Source organism: Carassius auratus, chromosome 6 (genome assembly GCF_003368295.1).
Source record: "Carassius auratus strain Wakin chromosome 6, ASM336829v1, whole genome shotgun sequence".
Classification (NCBI taxonomy): domain Eukaryota; kingdom Metazoa; phylum Chordata; class Actinopteri; order Cypriniformes; family Cyprinidae; genus Carassius; species Carassius auratus.
The window spans coordinates 27,451,101-27,476,711 of NC_039248.1; the positions used below are offsets into that span (position 1 = coordinate 27,451,101).

At 36.3% G+C, this 25,611-nt stretch overlaps 3 protein-coding genes across 4 annotated transcripts; all 3 read left to right on the plus strand.

The window, feature by feature from the left end:
• The first annotated feature begins 463 nt into the window (after window positions 1-463).
• Window positions 464-14,292, plus strand: LOC113105107 (serine/threonine-protein phosphatase 4 regulatory subunit 1-like). 2 transcript variants are annotated; one of them, XM_026266228.1, is made up of 20 exons: window positions 464-692; window positions 1,490-1,534; window positions 1,823-1,952; window positions 2,490-2,596; window positions 2,680-2,822; window positions 4,066-4,212; window positions 4,474-4,581; window positions 5,831-5,896; window positions 6,108-6,266; window positions 6,483-6,607; window positions 6,792-7,273; window positions 7,360-7,577; window positions 8,257-8,340; window positions 8,620-8,805; window positions 9,019-9,180; window positions 10,542-10,642; window positions 10,727-10,847; window positions 11,049-11,183; window positions 11,454-11,595; window positions 12,120-14,292. In XM_026266228.1, the coding sequence occupies exons 1-20, from the start codon at window positions 686-688 to the stop codon at window positions 12,263-12,265; spliced, it is 2,814 nt and encodes a 937-aa protein (XP_026122013.1). In that variant the 5' UTR covers window positions 464-685; the 3' UTR covers window positions 12,266-14,292. The 2 variants fall into 2 exon arrangements, with proteins under 2 accessions (XP_026122013.1, XP_026122014.1); XM_026266229.1 differs by having other exon boundaries at window positions 9,019-9,138.
• Window positions 14,293-14,966: 674 nt separating this feature from the next.
• Window positions 14,967-17,077, plus strand: LOC113105108 (40S ribosomal protein S26-like). Its single transcript, XM_026266230.1, has 4 exons — window positions 14,967-15,119; window positions 16,432-16,609; window positions 16,715-16,845; window positions 16,978-17,077. The coding sequence occupies exons 1-4, from the start codon at window positions 15,117-15,119 to the stop codon at window positions 17,011-17,013; spliced, it is 348 nt and encodes a 115-aa protein (XP_026122015.1). The 5' UTR covers window positions 14,967-15,116; the 3' UTR covers window positions 17,014-17,077.
• Window positions 17,078-19,488: 2,411 nt separating this feature from the next.
• LOC113105109 (60S acidic ribosomal protein P2) lies at window positions 19,489-24,416 on the plus strand. The gene is made up of 5 exons (XM_026266232.1): window positions 19,489-19,645; window positions 20,374-20,497; window positions 23,371-23,419; window positions 23,519-23,620; window positions 24,286-24,416. Exons 2-5 carry the CDS (start codon window positions 20,375-20,377, stop codon window positions 24,360-24,362), a joined length of 351 nt encoding a protein of 116 aa, XP_026122017.1. The 5' UTR covers window positions 19,489-19,645; window position 20,374; the 3' UTR covers window positions 24,363-24,416.
• The last annotated feature ends 1,195 nt before the right edge of the window (window positions 24,417-25,611 follow it).

A 25,611-nucleotide genomic window follows, 5' to 3' on the forward strand; every position in this document is an offset into this window, starting at 1 on the left:
TTTCGAACAGTTCGTTTCATTGAACCGTTCAAAAACTGTTGTTTCAGCAAAGTAACTAATTACATCATCTCGTGGTTACTAAAAAACACAAGACACATAAAAATAACGTTTAAAATATAAAATAAAGTTTAAAATATATCTCCATTATTAAGGTAAATGTATATGAATAATATAAATTAAGCACATTTACTCCACAAATCATTAGTATTATAATGCAAAGAAATAATGCATTTTTTACATTTTGAATTAATGAGTTATATTATTAATTTTTAATAAACTCTATGGTAATAAGAGAATTGCCAAAGAGAATAATGGAATTAATTTTTAAAAAGTCACAATCCTGATTCAGCTCATGAAACCGTGGCTTTTCATGAAAGAATCATTCAGTCAATTTTTTTGAACCGGTTCTATTGATTCACTAAAAAGATCCGACTCTACGTAAACAATTCATACACGAATCGAACGTCGCTAGACTAGTCACGTGATCGACATTGTCTTATTTTTTCTCATCGAGCGTTCGGTTGAACGAAACGAATATTTGCGATATTTCCGCGCGCAAAAGTGTTTTGTTTCGATGAGTTTATGTTTGTTTTTTAAGTATTTGATATTCATATAGATGCCGGGATTGAAATAAGAGCAGGAAATCTTTTGAGGAAGTGGAGTGACAGCCCCGCTGTAAATCAAGATGGCAGGTAACGTGCTTTAGTACATTTATTTAAAGCGTTATGAGGCGTTTTAAATAGAATCGGCTTCGTTATCATTGTAGACTTTCATGACGCGTAATGCCTTTTCAAATTTTCTGATGTATTTTAGACAAAAGGTCATGAGCCTGGTGAATTTTTAAGTGGATTAACACTAGTTGCGAGTTGTGGAGCTAGCAGGACCAACTGGGATATTATAAAAAGTACAAACTGTGATAAAGAACTAAGATTATTTATGTTGTATTAAATACTTTAGGTTGGAAATTATATAATACATTTGAGTAAATAATGAAGAGAACATAACTGAGCTGACAAGAGCTGGACTGTCATTTTGTTAGCCAGCCTGACCGGGGTCGATTCAAGATAACACATTTGATCAACTGGTCACTTTTTAAAATGTATTTCTAAATTATCATAACTCAAGAGATGTTTGTATGTTATTGCACAATACAATAGAAAAGGTGTTTGACAGACATCTTCGCCTAGTAAGCAGGTTATGTGATGTAGACAAGCCTGAGTTGACATACGTGAGATAAAAGCTAACACTTCGATACATACCAAGGCTCTGTGTCAAAACCTAGTGAGCAGTCTAACTGTTACCTAACAGAACATGCACTCAACGTTCTTGCAATGAAAAGACCAAAAAATAGTGTTAAGTAAGGTAGAGTACTAAGTTGTGAGTCACAGCCGAGCTTCATGTGTCACTGCAGCATGGCTTGAACCTGTCAGTTTATCTACTAGACACTTGTAGGTCTTTGATCTTCAGTTTATGGTTTATGTTTCCTCAGGTCTGTCTTTGTATTTTGAAGATGGTCATGATGATTTAGATGACTGTAAGTATACAGAAATCTTCAACACCTTTACATATCGATATGTCTTCATCATTGTGACTGGGTGAATCATATAAAACCTCTCAAGAACATGTCAAAGTCGTGTGTGTGTGTGTGTGTGTGTATATATATATATATATATATATATATATATATATATATATATATATATATATATATTAGTAAGAGGATTACCTTAAAAATAATACAAATACAAATTAATATATTGTACTAGCAATCTCAACATTCATTTATACTCTGTCATTATGTCCGTATGAATCTGTCTTGCAGTTGGATTCGATGACTATGGTTCAGAGTGTGATGGGATTCGGATAACAGCATTCCTGGATGCAGGCCAGGATAATCTCACCCCTCTGGGTCGGCTGGAGAAATATGCTTTCAGTGAAAACGTCTTCAACAGGTGAGATGTAAAGCGTGTGGTCTGTAATATAAAAAGGCATGTAATATAAATATAATATCAGACATGTTATGTGAGATGGATTTCAGGCTGTTTTTTTTTTCTTCTGAAATGCAATACTCAGTGTTTTCTTAGGAGTAGTGTAAAATTGTATATGTCCATCTTGTAACTATCACTGGAATATAAGTGAGATTTGATACAGAAAATATGAGGATAACTTTTTTTTATGGCACAGTGGTGGAACATTATATATATAATTTTAAAAGTTTAATGGCTTAAAGCGAACCTGATATGATGTTGGACCAGAAATACTTAGTAAGGAGCAAAACTTGTCATTGTAGAAGAACTTGGCTTAGACTGAACGTTTCTTTGGTGATTTCTGATATATATCGGCTGGAAGCATTATAAACATTCATCTGGAAAATTGTGTGATAAAATGGTCTCTTTTTTTTCTCAAATAGTTTTGTTCATCTAAATTGTAAAGGCCCATGTGATGTGGACTGTTATGGTGTGCTTGATACGTTTGATGTTTATTTTCAGGCAAATTGTGGCTCGTGGATTGCTGGATGTGCTCCGGGAGTTCAGTGATAATGAAAATGACTTTATCAGCGTCATGGAAACAGTTGCCAGAATGTCTGAGGATGGAGGTTTGTATGACTTTTGACTGTATTTGACTTGTTCAGAATGACTCAACTGTACGTAATATTGTGAATGTAACGTGATGTTACAGAACCGTCAGTGCGAGCAGAGCTGATGGAACAGATACCAAACATTGCCATGTTCCTTCATGAAAATCGGCCCAATTTCCCCGAAGCCTTCTCACGGTATCTGGTACCCATTGTGGTCCGGTATCTAACAGACCCTAATAACCAGGTGAGTTATACTTTTTAGAAACTGCCTCTTCTTTGAATTGTTTATCTGAATAGGTAATGATGACAGATATTTTTGTAGGGATGAGTTTAAAGGGGTTAAACAAGTCAACCTTCTAGCACTAGCAAATAAATGAATAACAATATATATCAATTCTAAATTCAAACCATTTTATCGTTTATTCTGTAATACTCACGGTGCCATCTAAAAAGCTTTTTTGTAATATTTACAGTAAGTTTCACAACAATTATCAGATTGCTTAAGTAATGGTCCTATTATTTTGCATGATCATTAGGCTTCCTTTTTTCAGTGAAGACTATAGCTGTGTCCAAATTCAGGGTCTGCATCCTCCTTAGGATCCTTCCTACCTGGTTGAAGGAGGAGGGGTCCTCCGACGACCGCAAAAACCGGAAGTCAGTGTTTGTGAATTTGTACAGCCTACCCTTCTTTCAGTTCCCTCCCTTACCCGTTGCTCATATCATGTCGCCTAGCAACCGTGACAGCGCTAAGCAAGACGCGGGTGAAGAGCTCATCGTTCTCTCCCCGGAGCTTTATAAACACTTCTGTCTGCTCTTTCGTCCTTAGAAGCGTTAAAAACAGCTTCAATCACTAACAAATAAGCTGTGTGTAAGGGGATATTCACACAGGCAGTAAGGAAGAAGCTAGTTTACGAAAGTAAACGTTTTTTTTTTTTACATATACACGTACAAATGCAAAAAAAAAAATGCTTAACGCTAAAACAAAATGCCTAACTAGAAAACCACTGAAAATATATATTTTTGAAAAGCCAGTTTTTAAAAAAACATCGAAAATAATACTCCTCCCCCACTCCGCTACCGCTCGCTTCGTCCTGCCGAAAAGAATTATGGGATAGGTAGGACGCGAAAGGATCCCCCACACCCATCCTTCCAATTCGGGGAAAAGGAGGACGCATTTGTGGGGCGCGTTTGAAGGATCCTACGAATTTGGACAGCCTTCGTCGCGGTGCTGTGACGTAACATCCTTCAAATGAGTACTCCGAAGGATGTAGACCCTGAATTTGGACACAGCTTAAGATCATTTTGTGTAGTATTTGTTGTTTAGCCTATTGGTTTGTTAAATGTGTCGCTTTCATGTTTGGTGTCCATATATATCATCAGTATTAGGTGTTGTATTGATCCTGAAGCCTAATTGAGGGTTACACCAACTAATAATTGAGCTGTTCAGACAACCCACCAAGTCAGTTTTGTCTGTGCTTTTCCTGTAGGTGCGAAAGACGAGCCAGGCTGCTCTGCTAGTGCTACTTGAACAGGGTCTGATGAGTAAGGCAGATATGGAGGGAAAGGTCTGCCCTGTGATTCTGGAGCTCACTGAACCCAGCAGTGACGATGATTACAAGATCGAAGCAGTCGCGGTGAGTCTTTGTGTTTAAGAGAATGCGCTGCTGATTGCTGGATGTGGAAAAAAACTCATCATAAAAATATGTAAGCCACGAGCTTTCATAGGACTGAAAAGATAACAACTTGTTATACTTCCTGTCATAACTTCGTTCCATCTATGACGGAATGCTTATCTGTGTGGATGATACTGTCTTACGGTGTTAATTGTTTTGTGGGTTGTGTTGAACGTTCATGTTTTTATCTCTGTGTTGATGGGGAGTAATGTTTTGTTGCAGATCATGTGCAAGCTGGTGACCATGTTAACTAAAGACACGGTGGAACACCTTTTATTGCTGCGCTTTTGTGAACTCTGCAGTGACGTCAAACTATTTCAAGTCCGCAAGGTAATGAATGATACTCTCTGTTTCGGAATTTGTGGAAGAGCTTAGAACTGTTTTTTGGAACATGTCTTTGTGGAACATGGTCATACTTGATGTGATGAACTGTACTGTTTGTGAAAGTCATATGCTATACTTACAAAAATAATCACCAGAAATGACTCAAAAAGGGAAGTTACATAAGAATTTGTTTGCAGGTGACAATTGGTGACTTTTTAATTTTCCAAAGGGTCAATTTGAAATTGAGATTAATACAAAATCTGAATAAATAAGTTTCCATTGATGTATTGTTTGTTAGGACTGGACTAAATTTGTCCGAGATACAGCTATTTGAAAATCTAGAGGGTACAAAAAAAAGTTTGCAAAGTCCATGACAATGCATAGTACTAATTAAAAAGTTAAGTTTTGATATATTTATTGTAGGAAATTTACTAAATATCTTCTTGGAACATGATCTTTACTTAAAAAAAAAAAGAAAAAGATAATCTTGACAGATATAATGTATTGTTGGCTATTGCTACAAATATACCCCAGCGGTACAGGGTCACATTTGTTAATTTGTTCCTAATACAGTGACATTAAAATATAAAATACTATTCAAAAGCTTGTGGTTGGTAAAATGTATTAATGTTTCAAAAAAAAAAAGAGAGAGAGACTCTTGCTTACAGTAAAAGCAATAATATTGTGAAATACTACAGTGTTTAGCTGTTTTCTATTTGAATACATTTATTCCTGTGATTGCGAAGCATCATTTTCAGCATTCTCAGTGTCACAAGATTCTTCAGAAATCATTCCAATATGCTGATCCTTCAGAAATCATATTAACTTGCTGACCCAAACTTTTGAACATTAGCGTATTTCCCTTATTACTAAAGCATGGAAATGTCAAGTCTGTGTATTATTATATTATATCAGTATCATGAGACAAATAAGTAACAATCCACAGAACACAGTGGACAGAAATGGCTTCCAAAAATGAGAAGCCTTGACACAGTGAAGTTGTGTTCTGGTACATGCACATGTTTGCAACTGTTTTGTCATTCAAATAACCGCAGTAATAAAGCTCAGGCGTACACTGTGTAGAAGAAGTTGTGAAGAATGTTAATCTACTTTTGCAACTCGTGCTGGGTTGGCAAGAAGCAGTGTTGCTTGAGTTGCAACAGGCCTCTGTTTACAACATAACAGAAGACTGAATTTGACCTCATTGCAAATGTCTAAAACTTCTAATACACTTCTATTTTTTTCCCACCGTCAGGTTTGTGCTGCAAACTTTGGCGAGTTCTGTTCTATTGTTGGCCAGGAAGCCACAGAGAAACTTCTGGTGAGACTTGCAGCGTTCCTCTTGTGCTTTTATTTAGAACAATACTGCAGTCACAGCCAGAATGAATGCATTTAATTATATCTGAGTGCTAGGCCCAGAAAACCCCTTTCATCTTATAAAGCCTTAAAGTCTGTTTGTGTCTTTGTGCAGATTTTGGTTGACACGACATGCAAATGTGTTAACCAGCACTCTCTCTTTGTCCTCACCTCAGATGCCCAAGTTTTTCGACCTGTGCTCAGACAGTCTGTGGGGTATTCGGAAAGCCTGTGCTGAGTGCTTCATGGTTGTTTCAAACTGCACTTCTCCAGAGGTGCGGCGTACTAAACTGTCCCCCTTGTTCATCAACCTCATTAGTGATCAGTCACGCTGGGTAAGAGCAAAGAAACACACACACTGACACTGTGTTCTAACGTACCATAACTCAGCATGTAATTTGTCCTCTCTGAAAGTGAACGTAATTATTTGATGCTTAGTAAGTCAACATCTGACTTTGTTTTTCCACCTGTTTTAGGAAATCTCTTTACATTTCAAATTAAATAATTTTTAAAGGGAATGGAACATCTGCTTATATTCTTTTCTTTTTCAGGTACGCCAGGCTGCGTTCCAGTCTCTAGGTCGTTTCATCTCCACATTTGCCAACCCTTCGATCACAGGATTGCATTTCTGTGAGGATGGAACTCTCCGTGAGATACAGAAGATCTGCTCAGGGAGGTAAATGCACATTCTTGTGACTGGGTTCGTAGGGCAAAAATACATGTTTATAATTGACTAGTTGTTGTAGTCAGCCTTGGTGAATGTAAGGGACTTCTATCAAAAACATTAAGAACTCTTGGAAACTGCAAATGTTAGTTACTACTTTATAATGAATATATATATTTTTTAAATGTCTTTGTAGCCACAGACAAGAAATGACCACCAGCAACTCCAGTAACAGCCGCAATGCCTCCATCGATGGTTCTCCACACAGTCTCATTCAGTCCCATTCAGAGCAGCAACAATCCACTCCAGTTCTGACGGGTCCACCATCACATCCTCCAGAAGGCAGTTCCTCTACCCAAACCCAAGAAGATGGGATCAGACTGGGCCACCCTGAACACTCAGCCCCTCTGTCCCACCAGCAGACGGACGAGTGCACAATGTTCAATTCATTCAACTTCTGGAGAGCCTCACTACCTGACATCACTGAAGAGCTGGAACTCTTACAAGAAGAGAAAAGAGATGAGGTGATAGAGAAACGAGATGAGACCATGAGGGAGACGGAAGGTGAGGGGAAAGAAGACGTGCCAAGTTTAGATTCACAAGGCCCAGCCACCAGCTCTCAGATCCAGAAGGTTTTGGACTGTCTTCAGCCTCACCTGGATGATCCTGATGTGCAAGGTGATTGCATAAAGAGCCCATGTTCTTTAGATCTTTTCCACATAAGGACATAGTTATTTATTTCCCTGTGTGCTTTCCACTCGCAGCTCAAGTGAAGGTGTTGTCCGCTGCGCTGAAAGCTGCCCAACTAGAGAGTGAGACAGAAGATGCCGATGAGTCTGTGTCAGAGAATAATGGTTCCACAGGCTCCCCGACATCTGATGAGCTCAGTGCCATGAGTGAACTCTCACTGACAGACGCAGAGACCTCAGATTTACCCTCCAGTTCACCAGTGCCGGTAGACGACTCTGAACACAGCCCTGAGGTGAGAGGACAAATTTATAGTTACTAAACTATAAAAGTGATTTCAGCAATTTAACTATTCTTACATGTTTTATAAAAGTGAATTAATGTAATAATGCTTACAATGTTTAAAAAGTTTGGCTTGTTTTTATACTGTCAGTATATGTAATTAAATTTAAAGTTTTTATCTTTTCACAGCCCTAATAATAATACAATTTTATATTATAAAATATTTAAAAGATTATAAATAAAATAATTACTACATTCGATTTATTGATAATTCAAATGAAAAAAAAAAACCCTTTTTTATGTTAAGATTATAGTTTAAATTTCCTTGGTATTAATATAATATCTTGATGATTAGTATTTTGAGTGTTATTATTAATAGATATTTAATCAGATTAATTCCATAGAAGTATTTGCTAAGAAAAGCCCCCAAATGAAGAATCTACATTATTGTTGAAAAAATATTCTGTGTAATACTATGTCAGTTAATACGAAGTTATAACAATAATGCAGGGAGAATAATGTTGCTTTAAATGTTTTTTTTAAACTGCTGCCATTATTTGACATGCCTTTGCAATTCTCCATCTGCATTTTTATGTAAATCTGTTTATGCAAATGTCATTAGAAGGAAGTGCTGGCAAAGTAACTCTACAGTAGAAAGTTCATTATATATGCAGTTATGTGTGTGCACACAGGAGTCAGTCCTAATAGAAAATGTGGAGGAGGACAAAGATTCAGACACAGCTAAAATGTGTGAAGAGGAGAAGTCTAAATTTCAGGTAATGTGCTGCTCTGGATATATACAGTGACTAAAGCAGAATTAAAAAAATCTTTGCATGTCTTAACATAAAAATCTGCGAGCTTTCCACTGGCCTTGATATTGAGGTAGTTGCACAAACAACAATCCTTAAGGTGTTATTTGAAGTCATTAATGAATTATTCATGACAATAGCACATTAAATGTTCAAAGAAACTCCTTTATAAATAACATACTATTTCAGACTGTTCACAGTAGTTTATTAAATCTATGATGTTTCCTAACAATCATTCTTTCTCAGAATGTAATTCCACAGCAGTTGCTGGATCAGTATCTGTCCATGACAGACCCCGCTCGAGCTCAGACCGTAGACACTGAGATCGCCAAACACTGTGCATTCAGCTTGCCAGGTGTTGCCCTAACTCTGGGCAGACAGAACTGGCACTGCCTCAAAGACACATATGAGACCCTTGCTACAGACGTACAGGTAAAATCCTCTCAGTCTATATGCTGATTTTATTTGTTGGAAAGGTCTAACAAAACTCTGTGTCAAATGTAAGTACAGTACTGTAACACTTTACTTTATAGTTGTTAATGAAACAATATTTTCTCTGTACCATATCATTCTAGTTTGTTATTGTTTGTCTTTATTTTGTGAAGTTTATCTAGTTGTTAAATGAAATGCTATTGAATGTTACAGTGGAAGGTGCGGCGGACGCTGGCGTTCTCTATCCACGAGTTGGCAGTGATTCTGGGAGATCAGCTGACTGCAGCTGACCTGGTGCCCATATTTAACGGCTTCCTCAAAGATCTCGATGAGGTGCGGATAGGAGTCCTCAAACACCTGTATGATTTCTTGAAGGTGAAAATATGATTTTTTTTTATAAATGTTTAATAGTTTTTTTTAGTCATGGCTGTCCCAAACAGTGTTATTTTAGTATTTTTTTTATATACTATTATTTATTTATTTATTTTAGATATATAATTTATTTATTTTATTTTAGTTTAAAGCTGCAGTCTGTAACTTTTTTGGGGGGTTAAAAATGATACTAAATAAATATTTGAGCAAATACATAACCAGCCAATTGCCGTACTTTAGCCTGATTCACAGGTTATCTTATAATAATGTTTTCTCGTTTGAGTGGTACGGGTTGGTTTTTGCTGGATATTCAAGCATGCTGCTGCGTCATTACGTCACTTCTGTAAACATAAAGAAGCTGTCACTGCTAGTAGGCTGTCGCATGTGAGGATCCTGCAGGTGGCGGATCGTTTCTAGCCTTTTCTCACATCAGCTAGTGTAAATAAATGTATTATTTTAATGGCGGATTGTAATCCAGAAAAGATGAAATGTGTGAAGGAAATTAAATTATATTCCAGTTTCTGATTACAGATCAGCCTGGGATTACACAAGATTTGTATTTTAAAGACAACCAGTTTGAAGGGAGCATAATTTGGTTTTTGGGTTAAAATAATTTTATTATATGAAATTTGAGAGGTATGACAATTAGAGATTAGGCTGTACAGAAATTTTAATCTACACACTAATACACACTATAGGCAATGCTGATGTTGTTAACATTAATAATTTGAGATTAAAGAATAACAATAATAATTTACATGGTTTGATGTGATATGAGCTAATCGATCGTTAGATTTAATCACCAATGTAGTTTAATCACCAATTTATAGTAATGCTTTTTTCCTCGGTTGGTCAGAACAAACGTGGCAGACTTGTTACTTGCTTGTTCAGATGTCAATATACGGTGAAAATGCTTATTTTGGTCATAAATTCCAAGACATAGGCTAGAATCTGTGATTGTGAAGTACAGTAAATATCCACACACATACTTTTCAAAACATTAAATTCATCTGCACCGAAGCTGTGTCGGCGCACAACCCACACGAGGAAGATAATTCTACAAACCGCTGCAATTGGGGGTTATCAAACAGAGATTTTGACAAAGAGGCAAAAATTACGGACCGCGGCTTTAAATAATTTTGTAATGGGCCTTTGTCATTTTTATTCATTTTTCTTTTTTAATAATTCTTTCATCTTAACCTTATTTATTTCAGTTAGCTGCCGATGCAACATTTCTCATCTAATATTTATATTTCATTTCTATTTCAATTACAATTTTTTTGTTTTTGTATTAATTTTGTTTTAGTTAAAAATGGCCTCAACAACACTTGCTCTAACAGATCTTTCTGTGTCGTCTTTTGTAGCTTCTTCATGCTGATAAGCGTCGGGAGTATCTGTATCAGCTGCAGGAGTTCATGGTGACGGACAACAGCCGAAATTGGAGATTCCGCTATGAGCTAGCTGAGTAAGTGCTTCATTGACAATGTAGCTTTTGTAGCTCTGAAGTGTGATCTCACTCTGGTGGCATTTGTCTGTGTCTGTGTTTCAGGCAGCTCATCCTGATCATTGAGTTGTACAGCCACAGCGATGTGTATGACTACCTCAGACAGATCGCACTTAACCTTTGCTCTGACAAAGTGTCAGAAGTGCGATGGATCTCCTATAAACTGGTGAGTCATGTGGCCTTCAGCTTGTTGCCAGAAATAGCAACAACATTACAATACCTTTCACTAGCTGTATTGTTTTAGTTTGTTTTCTGCTTTTAGTAACTCCACTGGACAGTTTTAACCTTGGCTCATAGGCTGTTTACACCTATTATTACCATCCAGACCTGCGTTTAGTGACAAGTTTTGTCTTGTGAATGTGTGTAGGTGGTGGAGATCCTGCAGAAGTTGTATGCCTGTGAAGCTCATGATCTAGGTCTGAATTTCATTAATGAGCTCATTATGAGATTTTGCCACTGTCCCAAATGGGTCGGACGTCAGGCATTTGCATTCATTTGCCAGGTAAAATTTACATCATCTTTTTCAAGGCACTGTGGGATTACTAATTCTGAAATAGATGATATCAGAATAACAAACTGTTTTTCAAATAACTTTAACCAGTCAAGTTGAAGCAAACATTTGTTTGCTTATATTTGTTTTGTTTTGTGCAATATGCAGCATTTTCAAAAGAGAACCAAAGTCAGACACTGTGGACTCTTGGATGTTAAATCCATCATGTTATATCTAACAATATGTGAGAGTGATTCATTCATTTCTTACGTTTTCACATAGGCCATTGTGGAGGAGGACTGTATGCCCATGGACCAGTTTGCACAGCACCTTCTACCCAGTCTGCTCAGCCTCTCATCAGATCCTGTACCCAACGTACGTGTGCTGGTGGCCAAGGCGTTACGGCAGAGTGTGTTGGAAAAACGTAAGGCACACTAACACATTATAAAGACAAGTTAGAAGATGCCTGCATTACAGGATGTTATGCATGCATCCACTCCGTCATTAGGCCCTCCAAGGGCTTAAATTAAATTAATGGACTATATTTACAAGTAGTTTCCTGCACAGGATGTATACTTATCTTTGTCCAGTGAAATGCTTTCTAGAATGTCCAAAGTGCAAGTTTTCAAGTGTAGTTGCACTTAAAGTAAAGGTCATTTATTTAGAATTATTATTTTCTTTGTGTGTGTGTTTTGATTTATTGCATTTTTTGTTTTTTTTTGCATGGTTTTGTTTTTATCGTTGTTTCTTCTATTTATTTATTTTATTTTTAGTTCAGTTTTTGTATTTTTATTATATTTTTAGCATATTGTTTCTTCTTTTATCTGAAGTTCTTGTAGTTCTTTTGTTTTAACTTTAGTGTAGGCTAGTGACCATTTAACATAACTTTAATCACAATGTCACTATTAGTCACTCTTTCTAATCCCCTATGTCTGTGCTCTGATTCAGCATACTTCAAGGACCCAGGCAGCGCTTACTCGGATGAGCTGGAAGAGGCTCTGTCTGAGCTAAGGATGGACAAGGACAGGGACGTGCGGTTCTTCGCCACACTGGATCCCAACAGAAACGTCATGGACACAGCAGCGTTAATTTAGCACCATGTACTGCCCGCACACAAGAACAAGCACCAGCAGGAACAACACTAAATGAATCGAAGTGTTTACAAATAGGAACTACTGACAAAGACCTTCACACACACAGTGTATCCTTATGCTCTCCTGATACGCTCCACATTTGACAGTGCATTCATATAGTATGCATGTATACACAAAACGGCTCATTTGTAAAACGTTTCTACTGATGTAGCTAGCTAAATCTTAAATTGGATCCTTAAAATATGCAAATGTGTGCGTATTTATGGTAATACGACTAATATAGCCTTGCAAATTTGATCTTCCACAGTGGTTTTTACCATTTAGATTATTAAATTGTGAGATTGCCTTGTCAAGCAATTACAAATTACAATTACAAAGTCAAGGACCACTCAACCTCTCCCTTACACAGCCTCGGTTTTACCACCCAAACACACACACACTTTCAAACACAGAATAACCATCTCACCTCTCTGAACGGTGCAAGATTTTTTTTTTTTTTGCACCTTCGCGGCAGCAGAAAGTATTTGGAGACACAAGATGCATCTTCCTCTTCATCAGACCGTTGAGATGCTATCAGCTGCCCCTCCAAAGCTACTTTTTCTCCATTTCCTTTTCTTGTGGATTTCTTGAAACAAAAAGGACTAAGAATGCATAAGCAGACTGACACAGTGAAGTGCTACTAACTCAGGGAGACCTGATATTCAGATTTTTTTTTTTTAAAGCTGCAATGCCACAAAATGCTTTCAAGCTGAGCCCAAGTGATGCTGCAGAACTTTTGCTGCATTTACCAATCTCTCATTTACCTGTCCCTCAGGATCCACCCAGATCGTTGCAGGAAACGGTGTTTAAAAATGGCAAATGAGCGAATTTTTGCAGCTCAGGAGCTGAAGACCTCCCTCTCTTTTTGCTCTAACCTTTTGTAGCTCACAAGAATTCGCTTTGTTTTAATGTACATGTTTTTTCTGCGTGTTTTGAGTGTGGTCTAGTTGTACATAACCTCCTCGTCTTCCCTGATTGGTGGAGATTGTTTTTTTTCCTCACCGTTTTATAAATATAAGGGGCCAGTATTTTAGAGTGGTGTCAGGAGTTGCTTTTCAAGCAAACTTTACAGCCACTAGATGACATTTAGATTGAAAATCCTCTTGTCCGACGAAATTAACATTAAAACATTAATGAAATCTTGATTGGTTAATTCAGAGCAAAGAGGGCCTGACCTGCAGAGAGCGCTGTTTGGTTGTCTGTGGAAAACGCCACACTTCTGACACGGTTTATTCAGATTTGCACTAGTTAATCAAAGCACGCACAAATTTGCTATTTATAAGCTATTTTGTGCTTGAAGTTGATTTGACGGACCATTCGTTTTTACAAAGCATGGTTGTGCTGCTCTTGGCATCAGTTAACTCACGTCTAGCTGCTGATCGGTTATCAGTATGCCTGTTTTTATGGTTTATATATTTAAATTAGGAGGACTGGACACACATCAGCATGTAAAGGCAAACTTTGCCAAGAGCACTTTACTATTAAGGGTTCAATGGATAGAGAATTGCAGGTCCTTGTTTTATACAGTATAATAATTAATAAATAAATCTGTTGGAATGGGGGAATCATGATAAATCAGTGGTTCAGATTTTCAAAATAAGGCAACTTTCTTGACCAAACTCAAGTGGTGCTCGGATCCGTTGCATTTATTCTCAAAGATGTGTATATGGAATATGTTTATGGATTGTTTATATGGAATGGTTAAAAAAATTGAACTACAGCCTGTAAACAAATTTATAATATGATTTTATTGATGATATCTACAGGAGTCAAGGCCAGTCTTTTTTCCTATGGCGATATTTGGTGTGGAATTATATAGCGGGAGAAGTTGTTTTCTCTGTGTTCCCATGTGTGTTTGTGTGTCTGCATGCATCTGTGTGTGGCTGTTTGTCCTTTTTGTTTTCAATCCCGTATGGACCATGTTGAAAGTAGATATATATTTTGTTAGATTGTTATATTTTCCCCAATAAATTCTCCTGTGTGATTTACTGAGGCACTGACATCACTGATGTGTCAACTAAACCACTTCAAACTGTGCACATGTACCGATCCAGTAGATTTCCAGTAATGTTACAATATTATGATACAAGCATCTGATTCGATTCTTTTGCCCCCTTTTAATCTTCTCAGTGTATCATGTTCAAAGATTTTATATCCTAACCTTTCAGGTTACAACCTTTGTAATTTTCTGTACATCTGCTTTAAATACATTTTATGTATTGTTATTTTTAGTATTCATTAATTAAAATAATATACATTTGAAATCATTTCTCAATTGTGCTTTTTATTCTGTAGACAGTTCAGCTAGAAATCACCAAATCAACGTATTCTTTTGCACTTTACATATTAAGAAAGCGCATTCTTTCATTATTGTAATATTTAAAGTACAGTTAACATTTGCTGTACATTTGGACTTATTGTAAACATGTTTTCAAAAGTTTTTACTTATTACATATAACTTAATGAAATGTTGTTTTATACATTTAAGAGAGAGAAAAAAACATTAATGAAATTTAGTCTTTGTCGTTTATAATAATTATTACATGACTTTTACGCTGCCTTCGCCATCAGCTCCGATATCCTTCCGCAGTAAACTAGTTCCCTATTATGACTAAACTAGCCCCATAATCATGTAGTGACATATGTACTTAAATTATAAATGTATATTGAATACCTATATTAAACGTTTATATATACGTTTGCATCGCATTAAAGCAGTATTTTCCCGTTCAAAAGACTTTTGTTGTGTAGCAGAGAGACATTTTACCTCCGGTTCGCCTTTTCCGGTCCTTTTTCCTGCCTCCCGCTCAAGATGGTGAGTCGCGAGCCTTCGCGATTGATGCGTGAATATGTTTCAGTGTACGAAATCTCTTTTATACACTGAAGAAGACGGTGTGATAGCAAAGTATAGTTAGTAACGTATTTGATTTTATAAAAATGTGGTTCTCTGTATCAGGTTATTAAACCGCTTTTTAGTAAGACGTTTGCGAAGGTGGCTAGCATGTGCTGTAACACGCGGCATGGACAGGCTGCCTGCTCTGTTTATATGAAATAAAACACTTCCATTCTATGCTTGTCTTCATTTTTTCTTCAGCGTACTGATAATGGTTGTGTTATAGTCGTTATCTAGCGTATAAGTTATTGTCATAATGCTCGAGTGTAAACTGAGCTGACATGAAGATATAATTAGATATTTTAGTGTAGTAAACACGCAATAGTAAATTGACAAGGTGATTGTTTTAGTACTTTTGGCAGCAATTTAATTTGATTTGTTCAAAATACCAATATTTATGTGTCTGTTCTTTGGAAATGAAATAAAAATCTATACGTAACGTTAGTACCTATGGTAATTGAAGACCTGGGAAAACCCAATTTTTAAATGTCTAAAAATGAATAAAATAATAATAAATAAAATGAAATGTCATGCCAGTAATGAAAATCCTGGAAATTAAAACGTTCTACATTTTATTTTATTTTTATTTACTGACTGGTTGTTTATTTACATTGAAAATAAAATAAAATTAACATTTAAATTGAGATTTGAAAGTGGTTTCTATAGTAAAGGAAAAATCCTGGAGAAAAAAAATATTATCGTTTCCTTATATTTGCAGAATTGTACATAAAATGTATTTTATTTTTCAATGTATTAATATTTTCGTTATTTATTTATGATAATTTATATATTTTTTATTATCTGTGTTATTGTCTCTGTTTCTGTCATCTCTACTGGAAGCTTGAGACATCAAAACAAATTCCTTGTATGTGCAAAGTGCAAACATACTTGGCCATAAAGCTTTTTAAGACTTCTGATTTATTATTATGCAAACTGCATACAGAGCTCATATTAAATTTTTAATAGTTTTCCATCTAAATTTAAAAATCTTTGGAAAACTGAAAAATGTGAATTTCTGATGAATTCAAATTAATAAGTTATTTAATTTTAGCATAAGCAAGAAATGGTTCTAGAATAGGTTTGTGTAAAAACTACGTTTATATTATGGAATGTTTACATTGTTGTGAACAACTGGAACATTTCTGTAGATTCATTGTGCAAATGCTGGCAGCTGTAGTATGTTGAATTGAATCTATACACCTAATGATTCAATATTTCCATTTTTAATTGACAGACTAAGAAGAGAAGGAACAACGGACGCGCAAAGAAGGGCCGTGGTCATGTCCAGCCCATCCGCTGCACCAACTGTGCCCGCTGTGTTCCCAAGGATAAGGCCATCAAGAAGTTTGTCATCAGGAACATTGTGGAGGCGGCCGCTGTGAGGGACATCTCAGAAGCTAGTGTGTTTGACTGTAAGTGACTGCTTTAACTACCAAAACATTGTTAAAGTCCTCATGTGTGCTGTTTTGTGTAATTTCAATTTTTTTATATATATACCTGTTCCTTCTCCTGTGTAGCATACGTATTGCCCAAGCTGTACGTGAAGCTGCATTACTGTGTTAGCTGTGCCATCCACAGCAAGGTGGTGAGAAACAGATCCCGGGAGGCCCGCAAGGATCGAACACCACCTCCCCGCTTCAGGCCTGGTGTAAGTACAATCAAACTCTGTTTGGCTGAAAGTTACTGAATATTTATTAGTAGGGTTAAAGTGCATGCATTGTGTTTTGTTGCTTGGTGTTTAATGTGCATCTCAGCATTTCTGTTTTCCTTTCTCCTGCAGGGTGCTCCACCAAGAGCTCCTGCAAAGCCCATGTGAAGCAAATCAGCCATCACATTCTGTGCATTTTAATGCAGACAAATAAAAAACCATCTAAAACAGGTCCTGATGTTTCATTATTTTGATTGTTGCTGCATGATGGTTTGAGTGCATTTGTTACTTCTGTGTAGTTTGATTTTGGAGCTCTGTCCACTTTAATTCTAAATCCTTCACTTTTTATTTTATAATCAATGATTAAACTTATTTAGAATTTTCTGTTGTTATAATAGATAAACATACACCCAGTTTTATTTTACATAACAAAATGTGGTTTTGAGATGGTCTTAATATTTTATTTTAGTTAATATTTCCCTTATAAGGTCTTAATTATTTTAGCTGTTAGGAATAATAAAAGCAAAAGTGTTAAGTGATGGCTACATTCTAATTATATGAAACAAATCTAAAATGTAATATTATGTACTGAAAATATTAAAAATAAGTTAATTATGTGATGTTTTAAGATACTTCAATGAAATAACATTCATATTTTAAATAACTGCTCATCTGAATAAATGTCATCCATTCAGCTTGTTGCTAGTTTATATTACTCATAATGAACCGGACAGACTCCATGTTATGATCTTAAAACTATACGCATAAGGTAACTTGCTTTATGTTTATATGAACTCGGGTGTACTAAATTCAGGATTGTACAACTGCAGCTCTAACTTTGTTAGAACAATCACAGTATGTCATAATCTGAAGATTGTGACTTCGAGATTTTCTGCATATAATAAGTAATATACCCATTTGTTCTATAAATATTTGTGCACTTGTAAATGCACATAATTGCATCCAAACTCCTTTAGTCACTCTCAGGTGGAAAAGTAACACTTAAAGTCCAGTGTTACTTAAATTAACTTCTCTCAAATACAGTTTAAATAAGTCAAATTACAGAATAAATAACAGTTGAAAGTTTCTAATGGACAAGTATTTCAACGATGCCTTTTTTTCAGCATCGTGTAGCACTATTGTACTTATTTGCCATCTGTTCCTGTAGGATTTTGAAAAGTGCTGAGCGTCACTAAGTCCCAGTGATCTCCTTAGTGAGGTGTGAGTTCATAATCATCTGCCTTATTCAGTCAGATACGCACAGCAGCCTTGACGAGGACAATGGAAATGAACCAACTCAATTAAAATGGCTACAGTTAATTAATTAGTTTCATTCAAATCATTTAAATAAGGCATCCTTTGTATTTTCTCAAACTTCAGGTATTAAAAGAGACTGAGAACTAATCAAGCTGCTGCCAATTCAATTACTTGAGGCTTTATTCTTCAGCTGCGCCCAGGGAAGACCAACAAAAGAGAACGCGCCAGGAAGAGGCCTGTCTCCACAAATTGGAAACTTCATTACAGAAGCAATTTCCAAAGGCCTGACTTTTGGGGAGCTTTAAGCAGGATGGCAGAAGGTGACGGAGTTGTGGAGCAGCAGGAGATGGAGGCACAGGAGATAAACAGTGATGAGGAAGCCTTCCTCCATTTCGGCCAATACAGTGAGGCTCGGGCCTCACTGCCATGGGAGCAACGCACATTCAAAGAGAGGGTGCTCTACCACATCGATCGCATCTTCCTGAGTTTCATGGTACTCTTTTTGCTGGTGCTTTTCGGAGAATTCCTGTATAAGATCTGGTATGTGACCAACTGGAGGAAAACCCTGGAGTTCATTCTGGAAACCCTGTCCTACCTCTTCACACAAGAGAAGGATGAAGAGCTAATAGAACTGTAGACGTTTCTCAAATTCACATTGGTTTTCCTTGATCAGAGTTCCACTGCTTTCTACATCAAGATGGAGCTGAAACCCTTTCAGTAAAATATAAAAGATTACCTGTACAATTGTGAAATCTGTTTAATATTCTGAGTCAGTGTTTGTGTTTCCCATCGTGAGCTTTTGTTACTGTAAATAAAAAGCTTCTATGTCTATTCATTTTGTATTCTTTTAATGTGGTCATGTCAGGAACTGTTTGTTTTACTTACTAAATAGGTGCTATTCTTTTATTTGGCTATGATGTCATGTCATTACAAGAGATTGCTCTGTCAGTGTATACAAAGAAAGGGTTCTTTACATCAGCATATGGAGATATGTCATCCCTCATTCCTTTCATATTTGCCTCTACTAGAAAGGGATGCAATTAATAAAACTTAATAAGGGTTAAGGCCATTAGTGACAAAAGACAAAATCATAGAAGTTCAACTTTTTTTATTTTCATATTGACTTTTTTTCAGATTTAGTTCGCTAAGTTATAAGAGGTGTTGTTGAATGTGTAGCTTAAAACATTTAAATTGAAAAAAGAGAGATGGTTAATGAACCACAATTGTCAAGAAAATTCATATTTAGTTCAATCAAGTTTGGCATAAATTTTATTCCTCTTTTTGTAACGGAAAACGCCTTCATAGAGGTACAAATCCCTAAAATAATAGATGACTGACTCACAGCCAGCTCACTGCACTGAGAGCACGCCATAAACGAGGAACAAATAGTGGCCAATCAATGTTTGCCATTTTGACAGGGCGCACCATGCAGCCAATCAGATCATCGCATACTGCTGCATTCTTCAGCTATTTCCTTCTACTCGTCCTCTCTTTTCCGGAAATTGCAGCGTGACCGACGTTTCGTGTCTTTCGCAGACTTAAAGTATGTTTTTCTTAACATTTTAACGCTAAATCCTGAGTTGAGTTCTCGTTTATATGTTGAATGTGTTAAACTATATTTAAGTAGAATTTGTGATAAAAAAAACTTCCCCCTCTGTAGGCACATGTTATCAAGTGATATAGCCATAACGTTACTCCATTTTGTTTCCTTGCGCTCCTGATTAGAATAATTATAATTATTAAAACATAAGTTTTGAAAAATAAAGGTTTGAAAAATGTTCTGTATATTTGAATTTCAACTTAAAATATGACTTGACTTGACTTGGAGGCTTTTTTCAGTCTTTGGGACAGTATAGAAGTTAATTTTCATTAGGTTACAATATATAAGACATATTTTATTTGTAAATTAATATCTTGATTTCATAATTCTAGTACCTGCTGTTGGACCAAAAACTTAATTCTCAATTTAAATATTTTTTGTTTTTTATGTGTTCCTGTGGCTCAGTGGTAGAGCATTGCATTAGCAGCGCAAAGATTGTGGGTTCAATTCCCAGGGTATACATGTTAGGTAGAAAATGTTAGTCTGAATGCTCTGTAAGTCGCTTTGGATAAAAGCGTCTGCTAAATGCATAAATGTAAAAATCTACTGGAGCTGCATTTTAAAATCTAATGAACTATTTATATAAGAAAATTGTACTTTAGATTATATGAATAAAAGTTAACTACAAACAAACCCATTAAACAGTTGTAATATTTGTAACTTTCTTCTAGAATGCGTTACGTGGCCGCTTACCTGTTGGCTGTTCTGGGTGGCAACAACAACCCATCCGCCAAAGACATCAAGAACATCCTGGGGAGTGTTGGAATTGAGGTCGATGATGAGCGTCTTAACAAGGTTAATAAACCAGTGTTTTAATCTTCATCTCAATTTAACAGATTATTTATAATTCAACTTCTTGACACTAACGGTTAAATGGTTTTTTGCCTTACAACCCAGGCAAAAAATTCAGCCGCTTAAAAACATAGAGCTCTACATGAACTGAACCAGTCTTAAATGAATTTTTCAGAGTTTCTACTAGTTAAAGTCATAAAGTGAGATGGATATTTTGAAATTTAGCGCATTACTTCGGTTAAGGGCTGTATACAGGTGCTGGTCATATAATTAGAATATCATCAAAAAGTATTTATTTCACTAATTCCATTCAAAAAGTGAAACTTGTATATTATATTCATTCATTACACACAGACTGACATATTTCAAATGTTTATTTCTTTTAATTTAGATGATTATAACAGACAACTGAGGAAAAATCCCAAATTCAGTATCTCAGAAAATTAGAATATTACTTAAAACCAATACAAAGTAAGGATTTTTAGAAATCTTGGCCAACTGAAAAGTATGAACATGAAAAGTATGAGCATGTACAGCACTCAATACTTAGTTGGGGCTCCTTTTGCCTGAATTACTGCAGTAATGTGGCGTGAGATGGAGTCGATCAGTCTGTGGCACTGCTTTATGAGAGCCCAGGTTGCTCTGATAGTGGCGTTCAGCTCTTCTGCATTCTTGGGTCTGGTATATCGCATCTTCCTCTTCACAATACCCCATAGATTTTCTATGGGATTAAGGTTAGGCGAGTTCGCTGGCCAGTTAAAAAACGGTATACCATGGTCCTTAAACCAGGTACTGGAAGCTTTGGAACTGTGTGCAGGTGCCAAGTCCTGTTGGAAAATGAAATCTGCATCTCTATAAAGTTAGTCAGCAGCAGGAAGCATGAAGTGCTCTAAAACTTCCTGGTATAAGGCTGGGTTGACCTTGGACCTTAGAAAACACAATGGACCAACACCAGCAGATGACATTGGACCGCAAACCATCACTGACTGTGGAAACTTTACACTGGGCCTCAAGCAACGTGGATTTTGTGCCTCTCCTCTCTTCCTCCAGACTCTGGGACCCTGATTTCCAAAGGAAATGCTAAATTTAGTTTAATCAGAGAACATAACTTTGGACCACTCAGCAGCAGTCCGGTCCTTTTTATCTTTAGATGCTTCTGACGCTGTCTGCTGTTCAAGAATGGCTTGACACAAGGAATGCGACAGCTGAAACCCATGTTTTGCATATACGTCTGTGCATAGTGGTTCTTTCACAATCCTCTCCAGGGTGCGGTTATCCATATTGCTTGTACATTTTTTCTACCTCATTTGAAATATATCAGTCTGTGTGTAATGAATGAATATAATATACAAGTGTGATGAGAGGAGCATCTGGAGAAGTGCGTAAGAAAGTAAAGGACATTTATCCGAATGAACATTTTGTGCATTGCTATGTACAACAGTTACATTTTATAATAGAGCATGCTGTTTCTGGAATGGGACCTGTCAAATGTTTCTTCTCTGAACTTGGTGGTTTTTCATCTTTTTTTTCGAGATCGCCAAAAAGAACAGCAGTTCTGGATGAAATAGTAGGGAAATGGCTACCACGGTCAGCCTAAACGAAAGCGCACACCCAATTTACAGCAGATTGCACATGAAGTTTGCTACACTGTAATAGCCAATGACAAAGAGAGATTTGATTTCTCAGGTCATCTGTCGGCTGCGATCTTATTTGACAATGTGCGTTACTGTGAATAAAAAAAAATTGCATAAGTGATCTTGAAAAGGTCTGTAGATGCGCACCCTGTGGTAAATGTACCACGTCTCCACACAGAGCTCTCGCTGATTTATAACGATCCAAACTTCTGTGCGTGTGGAGGTGCAACCACATTTTTCACATTTATAAACAGAAATAACTTGAACGATGTGCTCGCAGAAACACTGAAACTCCTACGCATTCCGATCACAGCTCCAGTGACAACCATCGAGTCTGAGAGATGTTTCTCTCTTCACTTAAACGAATTAAGACATTTCTGCGAAACACTCTGACCCAGGAAAAATGCTTTGCTGATGTTTTCGGTAGAAAAACACACGAGATCCCAGAATTCAAGAAAGAAGTCATTGAAAAACAGCATGCCAAAATCTTATCAAAATAAATTTCATCAAATTAGTATGAAAGCATAAATTCTTCAGTTCAGACGTGCTCAGTAGGCCTACAAATAAAATGAATGATATCAGCAACAATAAATAAACAATTATAAAAATAAAAAATCGCCTGTAAATAGTTTGTTTGTGTTTGTTTTGTCAAATAACCCAGTTCCCTGTGCACTCATGGATATGACCTAAAAACTGCTCCACCTACATTTATGGTCAGGAGCCAAATGGACCCTTTTCCCAAGACTGATGATGCATTCAAATGGTCATCAGCGTCGTAAACCTTCAAAAGTTTTATGTATATATTTATAACACTATATTTTGCATTAAATCATCTTTGCATCAAATTACAACAGAACTAGTTAACCAGTTTCTCTCCTGACCACTGCTATCAGTCTCTCAATTCTGTTTTGCTTTTTCTTTTAATTCTTGAAAACACTATCGTGCAGGAATGCAAAACTTATATTTGTGGTAGCCTTCCATTCACTGCTCTTGAAGTTAACCCAATTATGATGACTTTTGCTACTGAGAAACCTGGAAATGTAAAAAGAAAAAGGTCTATTAAGTAAATCTCTTGGGAATATTCTATTGAGTTATTAGCTATTATAAGGACTTCAGTACAGTTCTGGTGGTTTTGCACATGCAACTCTGTTGCTTTTTTTTCCTCGTTCTTAATCATTTAGATGAATGCTCACATAAGCATCGAATTCCCCAAATGATTCAGTCTCTGATGTTACTCAACAGGTCATCAGTGAACTGAATGGCAAAGACATCAATGAAGTCATGAATTCCGGTAAGGCTGGTTTGCATTTACTGTTTGACCTACATAATATGAAAATCTCGTGAGCAGGATTTCTTCAGAAGTCTCACTTTGTTTATTATTTTGCCACAGGCCTCTCTAAGTTAGCCTCCGTTCCAGCGGGTGGTGCAGTGGTGGTGTCTGCTGCTGCCGCTGGTGGCGGTGGTGGCGCTCCCGCTGGGGAAGCACCTGCAGGTGGGTAGTTCAATCAACCTGCTACCAAGGTTTTTATCGAAAAACTGAAACTGAAACCATTAAACCAAAAACTATGTTAAAACCAGAAAACTGTAAACATTTCTAATTTCATTTAATTAAAGCTAAAACTGAAACAGAAATTAATCACAACTATGTAGACATTGAGGATTTTTTTTTTTAAATGACAAATATTTATATTTTATTTTAACTGAAATAAAAACGAATACAACTGTAATAGTATCTTATCAAAAAAATAACACTGTCTGGTACTGACACCAGTTTGTTCATGTACAAATAATTATTTCATTCTAATTTGATCATATAGGTTCTACAAAACAATATGTAATTGTTTAGTTTTCCAGATGCATTACACTTTAATTGTTAGCAAAATGTCCCCTTGCACCGTTTCGGATCCGTTTCCTGGTGTGAGTGATCTGTTTTTCATTAGTAGTTGAACGTCATTCATTACACACTGATTAGTTTGTAATCTATCTGATCAGATAGCAGCATTCCTGCCGCCTTCCCTCATGCTAAATTGCGGCAGTCCAAACTTTAATTACAGACAGGCTGATCTGGTCCACTTATTATGTACTTTGTGGTTGAAGTCAGAAATTAGCAGGGAGCTTTGTGGTGTGTAATTTCACATTTGCATGTTTACCTTTCAGCGGAAGAGAAAAAGGAAGAGAAGAAAGAAGAATCTGAAGAGTCTGATGAAGACATGGGCTTTGGCCTCTTTGATTAATTTTTCTTTTGTACCTGTAAAAATACAATAAAAAAAGGAAAACATTTGTGTTTACAGCTGCCTGCAATGATAATTTGTCTGCAAAATGGTACTTTGTTTTTATTATTATTATTATATACATATACACTATATATATAGTTGAATAGATCTCATAAAAAAGGTTCTGAATTCAACTCAATGTTTTCTCTAAGAATAATATGGTATTATGGTTGTCACATTAAAGTCACATTGTAAACCATTGTAAATCGACAGTTACGAAATATGAAGGCATGCTGCAAAATCTAATTCATAATTAAGAAAATCTTAAGTTGAAAGTCATGGTCAGAATTACTTTGAATTGTTTTACTCAGTACTCAGTGGAATTGGTCTTCAATAATAATGCATTTTTTTTTTTTAAATGGGCAGGGGATTTTTTTTTCATCATTTCTACTCGTTTGCTCCAAATTCATAGCATTAATTGAGCTAATTGTCATGTCAGAATAATCAAGAAAACCATGATAATTAAACCATTAAACTGAGATAAGAGAAAATATATTAAATAAGCCATTGGAGGAAGGTCAGGGTGACTTTTCTAAAATAAGACATGTTGCTTAGAGAAAAACACGAGTGCCTGGCAAAAGCCTCTGAGCATACGCTGGTCAGAAGTCGATTGCATTATTGCAGCCATCAATCACTAGTCTGTGGTGTATAAAAATAGGCCCAGGTGGCCAAATAATATAAACTGCCAATGCTTTGTCATGCTCACTGCCCACTGTCTCTCTCTCTCTCAAATAAGCTTGAGCTTAATTCACTGCTCAGGCAAAATCAGGCTTTCAGTAGAGCTTCTGCTACTCTCCTCTCTCTCTGGACATGAAAGATGTTATGAACTGTTATGTAAGTAAATTTTACACATTGGTTCGTTCTCAAGTTTTTTGAGGGTAACTGAGACTATCTGGCAGTTTCTATGTGAAATATAAAGAGTATATATTTTGGAGGTCTTTCTTGTCAACATTTGTAATCGGTTCCATTTAAAATGAACATTTATAGTTCTTTAAAAACATAATAATGTATGTAATAATCAGGGTTTACAGGTTTAAATAAAGGTGGTGGGGGGGGGGGGGGGCTAAAAAGGTATTAAGTTAAGGGTTAACAGTTCACTTGAAAAAAATGGTCACAATTTACTGGCCCTAATAAGAATTTCTTTCTTGAACACAGAAGAAGATATTTTGAAATCAGGTTACCAACATTCTTCAAAATTAGTGTTATAAAA